At 44.2% G+C, this 16,830-nt stretch overlaps 2 protein-coding genes across 11 annotated transcripts in view; one reads left to right on the forward strand and one right to left on the reverse strand.

The window, feature by feature from the left end:
• Nucleotides 1-26: 26 nt before the first annotated feature.
• Nucleotides 27-7,726, reverse strand: LOC105704376 (NADP-dependent malic enzyme). 3 transcript variants are annotated; one of them, XR_001104441.2, is made up of 12 exons: nt 7,607-7,632; nt 5,442-5,607; nt 5,081-5,239; nt 4,598-4,779; nt 4,217-4,526; nt 3,905-4,087; nt 3,577-3,802; nt 3,368-3,510; nt 2,841-3,135; nt 2,506-2,650; nt 1,907-2,021; nt 27-1,285 (listed from the first exon to the last, which is right to left on the reverse strand). XR_001104441.2 is itself a non-coding variant. In XM_012433535.1 (11 exons), the coding sequence occupies exons 1-11, from the start codon at nt 7,630-7,632 to the stop codon at nt 1,982-1,984; spliced, it is 1,875 nt and encodes a 624-aa protein (XP_012288958.1). In that variant the 5' UTR covers nt 7,633-7,726; the 3' UTR covers nt 27-1,981. The 3 variants fall into 3 exon arrangements, 2 of the variants coding, with proteins under 2 accessions (XP_012288958.1, XP_012288959.1); XM_012433535.1 differs by having other exon boundaries at nt 27-2,021; nt 7,607-7,726; XM_012433536.2 differs by lacking the exon at nt 1,907-2,021.
• A 598-nt stretch (nt 7,727-8,324) lies between these two features.
• The window catches only part of LOC105704387, a 142,201-nt gene continuing 133,695 nt past the window's right edge, over nt 8,325-16,830 (forward strand). For 3 of the 8 annotated variants that reach the window (XM_023432695.1, XM_012433567.1, XM_012433572.1), the window contains exons 1-3: nt 8,331-8,487; nt 11,906-12,021; nt 13,342-13,502. In XM_023432695.1, the coding sequence (XP_023288463.1) occupies nt 13,466-13,502 (37 nt within the window). In that variant the 5' untranslated portion in view covers nt 8,331-8,487; nt 11,906-12,021; nt 13,342-13,465. Of the gene's footprint in view, nt 8,488-8,532; nt 8,662-11,905; nt 12,022-13,341; nt 13,503-13,778; nt 13,941-16,830 lie in introns of those variants that run through there. The other 5 variants (XM_023432686.1, XM_023432690.1, XM_023432692.1 and 2 more) reach the window with 5 other exon arrangements.

Genomic DNA, 16,830 nt, shown 5'->3' on the forward strand with positions numbered 1-16,830 from the left:
GACATGTAAACAGAATAAGATACGAGTTACGCATCGACATAATCCTCGGGATTTAGTGTTTATTTCACTCCTGGTTAACGTAATTTAAAAAACCAGCAACAAATTCTACATTACTAATTGCAACTAGATACATTTCGGTTTTCTTCTTAGTTACGCATGTTCCGATTCACAATGTTTCATGTACGCACGCATTGCATTGCACCAGAGAATGAGTACAGTATACTTTCGTGGTAATGGCAGTAATACAAGTTAATTTGACAATTCAAATAACATTCCACGTGACATCCTAGCTAAGAACCATGCGTTATCGAAGGTTCCGCTTTAAAATGACAGACGATACACCTGCGTCTACATATTTATTCCCACATAATACTGCGTACTTCGCAAATACGTACAAAAGAAAAAAAAAATACTGTTACAATATTGCACACTTTTAAAAATAATAAGAAACATGAAATGCAATGACGCTGCGCTTTTAACCGAATATAAATTGCACTCGATCTTAATGCTGATTATCGGAAAGTGCCGTTAAGCAGTTTTCCTTTATTTTTTAAATATTCACCCAACTCTCTTGCAACGGTGCAATCAATGTACAATACGGCCATAGCTCTAAAATGATGTCTCGAATGTCGTGCATTACTGTCCGAACAACGTATGCCTGGCTGTGATACTCAGGAACTTTCACAGGGGGTACGATTCTTGTATCGAGTGGTTAATTATAATTAATACAAGAAACGAAGAGGTACATATTGGAGGGTCATACAAGGGCCTCGGTTCTAATCAAATGAATTAGCTTAACCATTATATGCCTAGCTGCCGACAGATATTATTTTCGAATTCTCATTTAAATAATCCACTACTGCATGGGACTAATGGGATTAAACTAAAATAACGAGGCCATCATTTGGTACATTAAAAAATTGTTTCGTCGTTACGTTTTGACACCGGACTGTCCAAAAGCTAAAGAAAAGAAAATGGCAGTTTAAGGACACATATTTAGCTGCCCATTGCTTATCGTAATCATTCCAAGGCTGTGGACTTATTGTGTTTTTGATAAATAAATGATAAATAAGTAAAAATATCACTGCATCATGATAATACTTAATTGGCAATACATGAGTACATTTAACATAAGGCGTAGCCATGTACGTTTCTTTGCTCTCTTATTTTTTTCTTTTTTCTTTTTATCTTTGCAAGATGTTTCGTCTCTTCGAGAGTAATCTACAATGCTTTTGTATGAGTCAACGTGGTCTTCTTGTCTTTAGACTCGCCAACACGTCATAATCTGTCGGGAGAAGAACACGATTAGTGACAAGTAACGCTAGTTTATATATAAGTGACAGCCATGCAGTAAAATATTCAAGGGGCACTCGCATGCTGTTTAATCGATCAATTAATCGTAAATGAATTATGAAGCTTTTGGGCCTGGGATATCTTCCTTGTAAATTTCCATTCAACATAAATATGTTTACACAGCTTTTATGGCACATGCAGTTACGTGGATCTCTCTTGTAAAATCAAATCAAAATGATTAGGAGTCAAGACGAAATGCCTTGTAGGGTTCTGACGAAACGAAAAAGATGGCCAAGTTAATTGGAAACCCGATATAAACATTAACTGGCTTCGTTAAATCGCGTTCCAAGCGAACGTTAGTATACTAAAATAAATACAATTTAATCGTTCCATCACAGAGTGGCGAGACTTTTCCACGAAAAAGATCTCGACTAAAATCTACTTTAAGTTTATATATAATATGTATATATCGGTTCTGACGAGTTCAAAAAATATAGGGACGTATATTGAAAAGTGCTCTTGCCGCGCTATGACCGTCTCTCGACCATAAAGCAATATTTTTCTTTCTTTTTCTTTCATTCATTCTCCAAACGAGAAGAACGGATAATACCACGTTTTCTTGTCGCTTTTCCTTTCGTTACCGTAATTGTAATAATTATCCTACTAATTCCCAGTCCTCGTAAAGTCACTACAGTTGTTTCAAATCGTGAAGGATATCTACACATTCTCTGAAAACATATTAGTTAAGCTTGAGCCTCCGAGATGGGAAAAGTAGAAACTTGGGTTGATTAAGGCGAAGTGAAACCCGTCGAGAGATTTGCTCTCGCTGAAAAAAAAGTGTTGTCTTCGAATCGACCGATTTGATTCACTTCACCTTAAAAAGAACGTAAGAGGAGTGGATAAATTAAACGATAACGTATCGTTATTAAAATGTGCGCCAAGCTGGTAAGCACGGTGTAATTAAGCCATAGTAGAGAAGAGGAATGCTTACTACAAATAATTATAAATAATATATATAATACTGGATTTGCATACGCTTGATATGTATAGAGCACATCCGAGTACAAGATGCTTGTTACGTCTACTTGGATACATCTACAAAGAATTTAGAAGCCTCGGCATAGAGCATCGGCATAGTATCTAGGCTTCTATGGGACTTCTGAATTCTTTGACGTCTATATGAATATTGTTATTTATTTAAAGTGTACTTACTTCTCAGGAAGAGTGCGCGGCTTAGCCGAGTCTCCCGGCCATTGGTAGAGATTTGGCAGTGGGCTGTCATAATTGGCATCGTACATTTTGCTAGCGATAAAGGAACGTTTGTCCCTGGGCTCTGGATACTCGCTCGCCAAGCCACCTGTAGGGAAAAAACGGAACGAAACGGCGTTAGACCTAACGGCTCGATCTTACCGACAACCAGTTCTTATCCAGTACTTATTACTTAAGGTGAAGTGAAACACGTCGAGAGATTAAAAAAAAAAAGTGTTGTATTCGAATCGACTGATTTGAAGGGGGTTTCACTTCACCTTAAGGCTCGATCTACGTGCCTTTTCTATACGCATAATTGGCGATTCTGACGGCTATTTCAATCGAGCATTCTTTAATGATGTCCAGGGGAGGGTAAAGACTGCCACGATTAAGGTCTTCGTCGGTGACGTGATCGGCGACCGCTTGCGCCGAGATTAGGAACAGCTCCTCCGTGATGTGGTGACATCCGGTGGCGATGACACCAAGTGCGATACCTGGGAATATGTAGGCATTGTTGCCCTGTCCCGGTTTGTAGGTTTTACCTTTGTAAACGACTTCACCGAACGGCGACCCCGATGAGAACACACATCTACCCTGTAGGATGAGAAAAATTACCACGCGATACCACACCGAGATAAAGGAAACGTCATCGAACCCAAGAAATATCTTGTTAATTCAAAGGATTTCACTGAAACTCCAATAAATTGGATGCAACATTTATTTCAGTGTTGAATAATTATTCTTGGAATTAACGAGATATTTTTTTCTCCGCAAGGCGGATTGTATACGTGGGTAGATCTTTTGTATGCAAATGGTCGTGACGTACATCCGTGTGGTCGTAAGCCTGTTGGGCAGTACATTCGGCTTTGCTTGTAGGATTACTTAACGCGAAGATTAGCGGCCTCTCGTTGTTCTTGGCCATTTCTGCGAGGACCTCCGAGGTGAAGGCACCTGCCGCTGCCGATGCGCCTGTTGATGGGCACCTCGACTTTAGAAGGAGATCACTAAGTGTCGCCCATGCTGAGGGGAACTTACCAATCAGCACGGTGGGTTTCACTTCTTTGACGACGTCTATGAGCTTCTTCATGACCTTGTAGTCTTTTGCGTACCAGACTTTGTGGCCCTCCAGATTGCCCTCTGGCCGTTCCTTCACCAGGAGTCCGTCAATGTCCATCATCCAGATGTTGTCCCTTGCCTGCTTCTCCGTACAGCCATCGGCTTCCATGGCTTTTACGCAAAGGTCCGCTATTCCAATCGCCGCCTGAAGCAATTGAGGCTTGACTTAACACCCACGTGTTACGTCGTCTAATTCGGGTTTTAGGATCAGCTCCTAAATTGGACCTAGTGTTCTAGATATACGAACCTCACCCGCGCCGAGGAAGACGAACTTGTTGTCCGACATTTTCCTCTTGGTGATCCTCTTGGACGCCAGGATCCCAGCCACGGCGACCGCGGCTGTGCCTTGGATGTCGTCGTTGAATGTACAGTACTTGTCTCGGTACTTGTCGAGGAAGCGGAACGCGTTGTGGTTCCCGAAGTCCTCGAACTGAAAACCCACCAAGACCACTCTACAGCATCACGGCATAGCACAACGTGCACTTCATCAAATTAGGACGATAACCTTCTAAGAAGGAGTTACCGAGTCTTAATCGACATTCTCGTTAGGAAGTCTCACCTGGATTAATACATTTTGTCCGTACTTCCGGACACAGGCGGCCATGAACTCGTCGATCAGCTCGTCGTATTCGGCGCCTTGGCTTCTGGGCTTGTTCAGGCCAATGTAATGAGGGTCGTTTCTCAGCTGTTCATTGTTCGTACCTACGTCTATAGTAATCGGCAGACATTGATGGGGCTTGATCCCTGCCAGGGCAGTGTATAAGGCGAGCTTTCCTACGGGAATTCCCATTCCGCAAGCTCCAAGGTCCCCGAGGCCCAGAATTCGCTCGCCATCGGTCACGCAAATCGCTCGCACTGCTTGCTCTGGCCTTAATTAGATGCAAAACCGAGATGGAGAATTAGTTAGGGCGGTTCCCTTCTCTTGTAGCTGGACATTTACCAGTTGTTCAGGATCTCGGAAATGTGACCCTTGTCGTAGATGGTGATGAACAGACCACGTGGCCTCCGGTAGATAACTCCAAACTTCTGGCAGGCAAGTCCCACCGTCGGGGTGTAGACAATGGGCATCATTTGCTCGATGTTCTCGCTCAGCAGACGGAAGAACAGCCGTTCGTTTCGTTCCTGCAAATTAGATGGTTTATTAGGCTCGTCGGATCATTAGTTAGGCCGGAAATAGTCGTATTGCACACCCGAAATGATTCTAGTCTGTCTTAAGATGATATGAGAGGCGCTGAGACACGTTATTCCCGTGGTGGAGTTTGAAACGAATCGGTACCCCCAATTCGGGGAATACTTTCCCCAACGATTTGACTTCTCAGATATGTATAGGGCTGCCTCTTTCATATCACCTTAACGGAAGGAAAATACCGCCTTTTAGTTCCGGTCTTAAGGTTTTGCGGGGAAGTCGGGAAGCAACGCCAACCTGGAGTTCCACCAGATAAAGATATCGGTTCAGATCTTCCGTGTACTTCATGACGGAGGCTTTGCAGAGGGCCAATTGTTCCTCTTGGGTTTTAAATCGTGGTGGTTGAAGGCCGTGGATCCCGAGGGTTATTCTCTCTTCTAAAGTAAAAGCTAGTCCCTGAAGAAAGTGAAAATATTTGTCCATTGTGATCTCCTGCCTCGACTATTGTATTGGGTTGATGCATAAGTATTGCGCACTTTTTCAAATATAAAAATGCGCGCAGAAATTAAATATTTCAACATAATGTTATATGTCATTTTGTTGTGTACTAGCTGCGAGACGCTTTCGCGGCTCTTGATATTGTTCGTTATTGGCGCACCTTGTTCAGTCGTGGGTCACGTAGATGTCCGATGCCTTTGATCATGTTCCTGGGGACGACGTCTCCGGACATTTCGTGGATGTCCCTTTGTTGGATATCCTTGACGGCAGGGTGCGTAGGAGGGAGCACCCGTGCCCATGCTCCTGTGCCATTTCTGCCGCATGATCTGGAATTTAGGATAATTAAAAGAAATACTTATTACTAGTTTCGAGAAAAACGGGGCTTGGATTCTCCTTATTCCTCGATTTACGCAATGTCAAGAAACAAGATCCGGGCACGCTATTATTATTTAAATGGCTCAAAGCCAAGTTCGAAAAAGTGACTGAGTTACGCGAAGGTAGCGCTCCGATGTTCATTTTGAAATTTCGAAGAAGGGGACCTTGGATCTCTTGAGTGATCGTTTTTTAGCATTGTAATGCTTAGGAGGTCCTTGCAAAGTGTCGCAAACCACTTTATGCTGTGTCCAATGACGGTCCATTACAATGCACTGCAATTACGCATTCGCAAATAGGTTTAGGGTATCTTGCGCTCGCTCTCTCGAAAATGATCTTTGCTTGGCTGGTTTAGCGAACAGATCTCGTTGGGAAGAAAGTCATCAGGAAACGCTCAGCAGGTTTGGCACGTGGGGAAAGGTCTATTTAAAGGTTTCGTTAGCTTTATCTTGCGCCACGCTGTGCGAAGGGTCACAAAACTGGGCCAGAGGGATTACATCGATGCGTCCAAGTGCATTACTCCCCTGGGTGCATAATTATAAACCTAGAACCTTGGTCCGAGCATTTCGACACGCACGTCCCAAGTGCATCTGCTGCACCTACCAGTACTTAGTTATCAACCGGGTACAACTTTCGACACTCTTCCTACTAGATTGCCCTAGTTGCACCTTGTCATACATCAAAGATGATTCCTTTTGACACACATTGACAATGCGCTACGATAATAGACGAAATTCGGGCCAAGAGGTGGGCGCGATCAAGGGTAGTCACCTTTCGGAACGCCAAAAGACTATAATTAACCCGTAAGCACAGGTGCGTTAATCACGATCGGCCTTTACGACATGTTGCCTTCTTGCCCCCTGCCCATGTAGAACATTACTTTGGCTACATGGTGGAATGTTGGTCCATTATATCATCTACCATCTGAATTTGCCATTAAAAGCGACACTACGCGTTTAGAGGGCGCCTTCCATTCATGGATCATGGTCTCCAATTGTTTCGCAGGCAAGCTGAACATTGAATTTCCGGCAAGGCGTCGCGTCGTCCTGTCACCGGGACAAAATGCGGCTTAATTGTTGCATGACGACAATTGCTGGGACTAATTGTTCCGGAAGTAGTGTGCAGGACCAAGGTAAACCTTGAAAGGCCGGTAGATAGGTGGAAAAGTATAATACTTTGCGCGGCTCCGAACGATTGAAAGAAGGAATTTCTTTTTATAAATTTGATATTCGAGAGTCATTTAGTACGCATTGTTTGCAAATTTACAATGGGTTTTTTATTTTACGGCGAATCGACGAACGGTGATTTAGCCGAAATTGCGAAGATTTGGTTGCGCCAAAGGGGGGGTGAACAAATTAAGAAACTCGGTAGAGTTTTGCACCAAATATACATATAGAGGCGCTAACTCAGACCTAGTCATTATCTGTGATGTTCAGCCTGGCGCGTCAAATTGGACAATAAATGTCGTTTTCTGAACCTCTTGAATGAGTAAAGTCAACTTCAACAAGGCCATCGAGATTGGACGATCTCTCTGCGTTTTTTAAGCTACGAACGAAACCTGTTGCCCGATTTAATACAGAGATATGCATTTTTTAATATTTCACTTCGCTTAGGTCGCTTGAATTTTTCCATCGGTCTTGTGAATTAAAAAAAAAAGCACTAAAGCAAGGCGAGACCCGGAACTCCAGCGTTCCTTCCTGGCAGCGACCGGTGCGTGGCGACGGTATCGATCCCTTATTCGAGCCCGACGCATTGCGGCGGTAAAAGACGCTCCAGGAAGACGCCTCGCGCCACTAGGGAATTTTCTACGGTGGTCGTTTCCTCCCCCTAGGGGCGGAGGGCCTCGGATGGCCGCACCGGACCGACCGCGACTACTGACAGAGACCCTTCCTATTCCCTGACCCGGGAATCGGACGGGTCCTTCGGACGACTTGAATTTTATTTTCTACTCACATTATGGACCTCTGCAGAAAGAACATCGCGGCCGCGAACTCTCAGCTATTCGCAGCGATCCCTCGTGATCGCTCTTCTCCGTCCCTTTTCTGGGTCCGGAGCGCGACTGCGCGACTGCGCGGACTGCGCGGAGTCGCCGCCTCGCCTTCTCCCGGAGGTGGAGGAGCGCCGCTGGCTGGTCGCGGGATGTGGCGAGTACATGCACTTTGGTGCCGGGTTCCGATGTAGACTGCCAGGTAGTGCCACTTCGCGGTGGATATGACGCGGTTGGTCACATGCGGTACTTAGTGATATGAAAAATACCAGTTCACTAAATTTAACGAGATCGATCTACCATTAATACTCTTGACTTTTAGTAACTTATTCGCTGTCTAATCTCAGACTTCCTGGATTTTTTTCAATGTCCCGTTTCGCCTGTTCTTTTGTGCCCCTTTCCAGGTTTAGGTGGATCGCTACAGAATCCATTTTTTTTTTCTCGTGTCATCATGGGTAGTTCATCTCCGCAGATCTTACTGGACTCGTTGATAAGAGAATTTAAAATATGTTAAATGAAGTTTGTAATCATAGATATGAGTTGGGAGCGGAGATGGGGATTTTTTAATGGGGCCGCCATTGGGGAGCATCAGGTGGCAAGTACGTTAGTTATCAGTATTCCCTGCCAGGGGGCAGCACAGAATACGATCGCGCGACTCTCGCCATGTGCAATCTCCCAACTCATCTCTATTTGTGGATACACACGTAATGATACAACTATCGAATCATTGTTTGATTCGGCGTCATATTTAATTATTTATATGCCAGGATACAGGCGGGACAAAAGAAGAATAACAAGGAAAACCGACCATGCCCTGTAACGAAGCATCCGTAACCTCTAATAGAGCGTAAATATAAGACAGAATATTGCCATTTTTTATGATGTCTTTTAACGATTTTCGATCTTTGAACGAAGTTGAGTATTATAAGCTCGCGGGTCACTAACGGATTAATGTAATGTATCTGGGCAAGATTTATCCTTTTATTCGCTCATGTTGTAATGCTGAACCATCGAAGCAATCGTATGTGTAATAATTTTTTGGCGGGGTGATGTTTCAAATACGGTCAATTTATTTTGTATGTTATTTGCATTGGATCCCTTTAATGTAACTGATAAAAAGTCTGGAAAAGGGAAAATTTAGCTTTAGGAGGTATAGAGGTTCTAGTGGTATCAAACGGAGGGGAGAAATAACCAAGCTCTATGTTTTGTTGGTGTGGATCTGTACGTTAAGATTTCGGTTCTTTTCCTTTTTATTAGTACAGTTAATGACAGTTGCATTATAGTTCGGTAACTCGTGAGACGATCGGGCAAGAGCCTCAAAACAGAATAAGAAAATACGTCCGCCGGTTGGCGGATATCGCAGTCGGCATGGCAAGCGATTTCTTTTGCGGTTTGGTGATCGCTCGGAAGACGACTGCGATATTTTTACGGATACTTTTGAACCTCGGGATGAGAGAGGTTAACTTCGCCCTGGGTGCTAGGTGAAAAACCTAAAGGCCTCTCACAATGTTCAATGTGGACCGAGTTCTCTTCGCACTGGGTTGAGGAACTTGCTGCTGAGTCGACGTCCCAGGCTTTCTGGCAATCTGCCGATAACTAAATAAAGAAGTCGCTTTCAAATGGCACTGGCCAGCCTGTCGGTTAATAACCGTCAACTATTTTATTGGTTCAATTCCTTTAGGTTCGCTCCCCACTGGAGCCAGTGCCATCGAAAGTGATTTCTCCTGGGTAGATAGTGATAGTTGATGAATATCCATCAAACCGCAGCAGCTCGAGTGGGATTGTGTGTAACGATATTTACAGCGTGTGACAGCCAAACATACCCAGTGAACACTGTTATATAACTGTTAGGTAAATGTTACGTTTTCGAAACTAACACGTTATGTAGCATAAAAGTAACATGGAAGTTAGATGTTAGTTATTATCTCCTACTCGGTAAGGTAACATGTTATGTAACCCGTTAGCTCCATGTTACACAACTGTTATGTTCGGTGTTCAGTGGGTAGGTACTCTTCCCTTCGTAGTGCCGATTCGAGTATAACTTACTGCGTAGTAGTGTCGTCTCTTTATCTCGTTTAACATATTATAATTATATAAATAGCTAGAAATCGATCCATTTACACGCATTTACGCTTATCTCGCATACTCAGCTTCCTCTCATGTACACGCGGACTCGCGAATGAATCAACGGGGGATCCAAGAGAGCCGATCCAACGAATTGTAAACCTATTAGACAATTTTCACAACGGCCTAACACTCACGATAAAGTGATATCGCTGTCTGCCTATCTATCTATCTATTAATTTAACTATTTACCTATAGATACATTGTTATCGAGCCCGTAAACGAAGGAACGTCTTCGTCGTGTAATCCCTTCTTCGTCGATTCTCGGAAAATTATTTCGAGGTTTCGTCTTATTAATTTAAGGTGAAGAGAACCCCTAGATTTGCTCTCGACGTCGGTAAAAGATATTCTTCTAAATGCCTACGTTGCCGACCAAAGACGATCCGAAATATCAGAGCTGCGCCATTAATTTTCAATGTGTCGGGACAATTCTTAGATGATCAGGAGTCATGTGACGAAGTTTCGGACATTTTGGTCCAATACCCTTAAAAAAAATGTGTATTAGAATCGACTGATTCGAAGGGGGTTTCACTTCACCTTAATGCGATCAACATTGACATGGCTTTTGAGGATGATTAGTCGTCTGGGTTTATACAACTCGCCTCTCCCCTGAATAGCGCTTTAATTTTCCGAATAGAGGAGCTTATCGTAAACCGATTATCGGCCGGGTAAATGAAGCACAATTTCGCCGGATGTCTAAATTATCGACTAATGCGTATACGTTATTATTTTTTTAATATTACTGTGGCCGCTTTCAATACCCCTCGCTCTATTAAATGGACTGAAATGGACTGAAATGGACATTGAAGTGATCCTCCATTACGGATCGGCTTGCGTAAATGAAGGGAAAATCGGTACCAGGAAATTAATGTAGATGGCGCTGCAGTATCTCGAGTATCTCGCTTATTTCATTTATTTAAATGTTCGGAATGCAATTACGTACGGCTGAAATAGCAATTATGTCCATTAGTCCATTCGCGGGGGCGCCGAGGTCCGACTCCATTTTTTTTTATCCCTTTATTGTACGAGGATCCATTTAATGGTTATTGTAAACGTACACTGCTAAAAAAAAAGTGTATGAACTTTTTTTTAACAGTGTACAAGATCCTTTTCGGTGAAATATTAGACTGAGGAATAAGTTTCCGCCGTTTTTGACATAACTTAACGTAATTAAATCGACAGGAACTTATTCCTCAGCCTGATAGATGGTTCATGAGTGTATTGCAATTTTTGCGGAACCTTTTAACAATTTCAAATGAATTTAATTAGGCTGCGGTGAACTGCTAATGATGAACCGAAAATGATGTTGCGAAAGGATGCCTTGAGATTCTGATTTTGACTTCGATAAGGTGGGCCCAAGAAATGCCCAATTGTCTCGACATTATCGACAAGCTGATATGATCGCAGAGTTAGAAACAATCTCTATCCCAACTTGAGTGAATCTCCACCTAGGCGTTATCTTTATCAACTGGCTTGAAATGACCCTTTGATTGTCCATATTATTATTTCCCTACATTCGACTTATATTTGATCGGGACGAACGAAATATCGAATATCTATCCAAGCCGTTCGATAGGCCAACGTAACGCCTTAATCCGCGGTTAAAAGTCTCGTTAACCCCGGAAAATAGGGAGTTTAATCGTGCAGATTGACTAGGGGAGCGAAAAATGCTCCAGATAAAGGATTCCCTGTGGAGGATTTTTCCTGTACTCCTTTAACGCGTCGGAAACGAAGGAGGGAATGATAAACGTCACAGATATCTATTATGTACACGCAGTATGACGTTATCCACCGGAATGTTGCACCATCTTGCGCGAAAGCTCGGTTTATATCAAGCGGTTAAGTTTTAGCGATCCCCACGTAGATTAAACGGAGCCCGACAACACGGTATTCATCTAGTATTGCTCGTTAATTATCTCTTCCATTTCTGCGTGCAAGGAATTATTACCCTCTAGTCGAAAGGCGGGCAGAATTAAAGGTGTCCTTTAATCGGTGAACAATTGCTAAGTACGCAGTTACGCTCAGCGCAGCCTCTGGAATGGAACGCAACAATTGTAACAGCGAATCGCTTCGACAACTTGCACCTGATAATTGAACATATTACCGACACTTGCGCGGGCTAACGTTAACGTATGTTGCAGGTACTTCTGCAGTTCATAGGCCTGATCGTTGAGTATGTCCAGGAAAAGTCCAGGGATAAGATGATAGCAAGGCATGAAAGTGGTTTGCCTATCGGCGAGGGAGCTAAAGAAAATCGGTAAATAAATTAATTTATTAACGGAAGGGAAGTTCCGCAGGTCCTCGAGTGTCTGCATTCTGCAGCTTATCGGCAATGTCTACGTAAACCGGTATATCAAAGGAACCGCCCGTGGAATTCAATCAGGGCGTCGAGCTGCTCACCAGGGTGTCGTCTTGCCTCTTTCGCATGCTCGGCGCGTTTCTTTTACCCGGGGAAATGACAGCGGTTCTTCCCTGTACGTTACTAAGCTCGGTGAATTCCGGATCCGACCCCTGGTCTACGTGACCCGCACCTATACGACACCTTAGGGCCCTAACGAGTCCGTAAAGAAATCCCGGATGCGAGATCGAGTGGCGTTTGTACATTTATAGACGAGGGTCTGGTCTCCGAGGAACGGGCCTCCTCGATTTCGGGGCTGCTGAGCCAGAAAGCACTCGATTACGGTTCTGCCCACCCTTCGCACTGAGATCGACTTTGATTACATTTATTGAGACGCAGCTCGACCTGTGGGGAGAGGACAGAACCATCGGTCACTTTTTGCCATCTGCAAGGTCTTCGATCTTTTATGCACGCTTTTACTGCGTTCTCTGCATTCATGCTTTCATATCACCTTAAATCCGCACATTTGGCCCTATTTAACCGCTCGGTATCTCCGTCCGTGTTTAATGCGGAATAGCCCGAGGAATAGAATCTCTTGTTATGGCGAATGTTGCGCATTTGATTCGGAAAGCAAGCGGGGAATGGGTACAAAAGTCTTAGACATCTCGTCGACGAGCACCGAGAGATTCCACCTCGATGCAACGTTCCTGGACACTTTCCATCTTGAGATTCAACTCCAGGAACGGTTCATCGGGTTCAATCGGACTCCCCGTGAAGGTTCAGCCTTCGCCGAGGTCTCCTGGGGGGTCGCGAAAGGAATTATATCATCCGAGGTCGAGGATGCGAGAACTGAGAGATCCAACGGTTCGGAGCGGCCATTCGGAGCTTTCGGAAGAGCGAGCTGGTGACGCTCACAGGCTGCTCGTTCCGATGGGTCTGTAGCGTGCAATAAAACGTGATTGATATCGTCATTGGCCTACGTAATTCCGAACAAATACCAGTCGATCGGCGTGGGAATGCGGAGCCGATGGAATTACCGGGAGCGAGTAATAAAGGGCTGATTATTCCCCGATGGTAATTCCTTTGGCAATCTCGTCGGTCGGGATGGGAGCGACTGCGTACCCCGCTTCCTCGGTCCCTCGTGCCGACTCGCCCTCTATAAACTGTCCTATCTCTTTCCCTTTTTCCCCGGGACTTCCGGCTAACTCTCCGAGAAACTGACTTCGTCGTGGCTTTCAGCCGGAATTAGGAGTCTGGAGCTTGGCCGACCAGGAGACAGCACGCGAGCAGTGCCACGAACTTGGTACCTGGAACAGAAATCGATTGATAAGCGGAGTCGACGCACCTTTATCGAGCACGTACTATGCCGAATGCTGCACCGAGCGCCGTTAATGCAAGTGGTATAACCATTTACTTATTACCTTATTATCCTTGATATCGGAACAGAATGTGGGGAACTCACGCGCGGTCGAAGGGAAACTTCTTTAGTTTCAAAGGTGTACAGGAATATGGATGATGGACGATAAACTGTCGTTCCGATTGTTTAATTTTAAGTGGAATGTAGGGTAATCATGGTAATTTTATACTCTGTTTCTGGCAATTGTATGCATTTTCATGTCATGTTATGTGTCTTGTCTTCTCATGTGGGGAATCGTTATTCTACTTGGTTAATGGAGATACTGACCACTAAACTACCGAGGAAGTACATGAATGTCTTTCAGCTTATAATGTACTTCAATGGCGGCTTCTATCGTACACCACGTGGAGACAAAACGGTAGTTTTGTCACGTCAGACTATCTCTAGGAGTCACTGCACCACGTCGAGAATCAACTACAAAGTAAGTTTTTTAAGCCTTCATGATGTTGCGATAGATTTAATTGGGCTATCCACTCGGTGTCGGTTTTTATGTCTGGAATTGATCAGCACGCTTCGCAAGAAAATAATCAGTGGTACAAAACTGGACGCTTCCGATTCGATAAACTCCAACTGATACAGTACTGGGAATATAAGCACGCCTTTGTGGTTACTCACAGATGAAAACAAACGTACGTAGTTCGCTCGGAAAAGGCCAGGATGCGTGAATGATCGATCGCATTCATTCGGTATATCTAACGCCAATGGTGGAGGCCGTTTCGTCAACTGTTATTAATTCCTGTTATATGGATGGAAACCAATGATGCAAATTGCAAGATCCAATATATGTTGAATTAAATTAGTAGGGTATGATCATGAGGAAGGAAACTCCTAGCCGGTTGAACTCCTACCTTTGCTTGAATCTATCATTGGCATGCTTAATGTAAGGGAGAAAGAAATGTAGAAACCACCCGGGTGAACGAACGCTATTTATTAACCATCCTTGGAAACCCGCTAAAATTATACAGGCTCGGCTAATGAACGGTGGAGGGAACGGGTTGATAAAGGGGTGAAAGACGTCGATGGAAATTCAGGGTAACGTGACGCGACGCCGAATGTCGATTAAGAATTAATTGCCCGACTGCCTCTCATTCAAGAGAAGACTCGACATACTTATTCGTTTAACAACCTGTTGATCGCATTGCAGTAGCGCGTCGTTTTTCCCCGTTCATCATTCCGCCCGGAATAAATCTTGAGGTGTTTGCACCCCAGGATTTCGCCCTGAGCTTTTCCCCATACATCGTGGGAGATTTTGAATCCTGGAATCCCTTACGCGTTTCCCCGACTAGGGAGGCGCAAGCGGTAAAAGTATGAATTGCCGGGAAATAATTGCGCCAAAGGGCCCCCAGTCCGTTCGTTCCACCGTTGGCCATTTTGACGACGGCAATTTACTCGGTTTTGCATTTATTCCCGGCCGTTTCCACAGTGCGATTTAGTTTCAATAAAATTCCCTCGACCGCCGTACACGCGTTACCGTGCTCGGTTAGTTACGGTTCTGTGTAGCTCGACTTCGAGAGCCATTGAAAGGTCCATTGGATTTCATTTTGAGTTCCCCTTTCACGACGACCATTAAAATAAATGTGCCTTTGTTGCGATCAATCCCCCATTTTTTTTTGTTATTTTCTTTGTATTTCATTCATTTCTTTAACGTCGCATCACGTGCTCTGGTCATTAGCGACGCACCGTTGAGTTAAATAGATTGTGTAAGTGTGTAAATCACGGTGATTAAGTTTTACATTATTTTTCTTGCCATTTGATATTTTTTTTTAATATTTAACTATCGAATCGCGGTGGAATTAGATCCAACCGCTGAGATACTTGATAAGCGAGTGATGCCAAATCCTCTTTTTTGCCGGAACAAAAGGCGCTTTTTGTTTTGCTGCTGATGCATCGTTTCGAGGGAAGGGATTGAACAGAATGCCTGGGAAACGCGAGCCGTATAACTAGACTTTTAAACCCGGCGAACCTGAAAAAGCTAAAACATGTTCCAAATAACGTTCTGCATTCGGTGAATTCGGAACAAACTGATGGTGGTTATATCGATCTCTGCGTTCAACGCGGCATGCTATTAGGGAAGAAATCGAAATAGTGCCGAAGAGCGAGTGAAGTATGGCATGTGTACGCGAGAAAGAGAGGGATAGAGACAGGGAAAGATCTGAACGCGTGTATAGTCGGAAAACGAGCCAGCGGTAAACCTGAATAATTGCGGACATGGCCTGGTAGTGGATTAAAAAAAGGAAAGAAAGGGAAGATCGGCTTGGCGGAGCATGAAGCAGTGTTATCACACGGGACGCAATAATCTTGATGTTCGAATCAACCAATCGAAAATCCTGATTTTAATTCCGCGGAATGGTTATAAAAACGGATAAATCAACTTTTATCTCTGGCCGCGGTTACACTCGGGGAAAAGCATACAGCATTCGCGGAATTTCTTTGAAACTCGGGAGTTTTCACAGCCGAAATGAAAAACTAGACATAAGCCCACGTGGGTTTTGATTCAACTCTTCTATTCACGGAAGCCATTTATTTATTCTCCACGTTCGGCGGAATTATTACACGCGTAGTTGCTTTCCGGAGAAACGCGAAGCACGAAGATATGAATTGCACTCGAGTAAAAAATTGATTTACCTGGATTGGATACGAGTCGCGGTTTTAAATGGTAAATTAAAGACAAATTTGTGCATATAGCAGCGTTGGGTTGGGCACGATTAAAGGGATTGTATCGACGTCGTTGACAAAGTCTATTTCTTTTTACGCTCGATTCGCGAGTTGACGACCGAGGCACCGAAACGATCGTAAAAACTCGTAGATCCTTGACATAAGACAGAATGTACCCGTGGATGGGTACATTTGCAGTATAGTACAAGCTGCGAGTCTCTTCTCAGCAATGAGGTCTTTGGAATCAATTTCCTTCGATTTAGGAGTCGACGACGAGGGGAGTCCTTGAATCGAACTTAAGGCTCATAAGCCTTGCGGGTTTATGTGCGACGAAGGGTGTAAAGAGTACACTATGTACACGTATGTACCCGTACACCTGCACGGAGTCGTGCAGTGCCATTCTCTTCTTTTTCCCATTTCGGCAGACGAGCGATCCCCCCCTCATGAAAGTCACCACACAAAGACGTGGTTTTGAAATTGCCTCTTTCCGAATCTTCGACCCCTTCTACGGATCCAACCCACTGTATCTCTAACCTCAGGTCCTTATCTTATCGGGTTTTATGTCCGTAAGTGGTATCAGAGAAAGGGATAGAACTTGGAATCTAGGATCTTTGGTGTACACGAGTGGTTCCTGCGATCGAATGCGGATAAGCTCT

Source organism: Orussus abietinus, unplaced genomic scaffold (assembly GCF_000612105.2).
Source record: "Orussus abietinus isolate OABI.00-Male unplaced genomic scaffold, Oabi_2.0 scaffold40, whole genome shotgun sequence".
NCBI classification, from domain to species: domain Eukaryota; kingdom Metazoa; phylum Arthropoda; class Insecta; order Hymenoptera; family Orussidae; genus Orussus; species Orussus abietinus.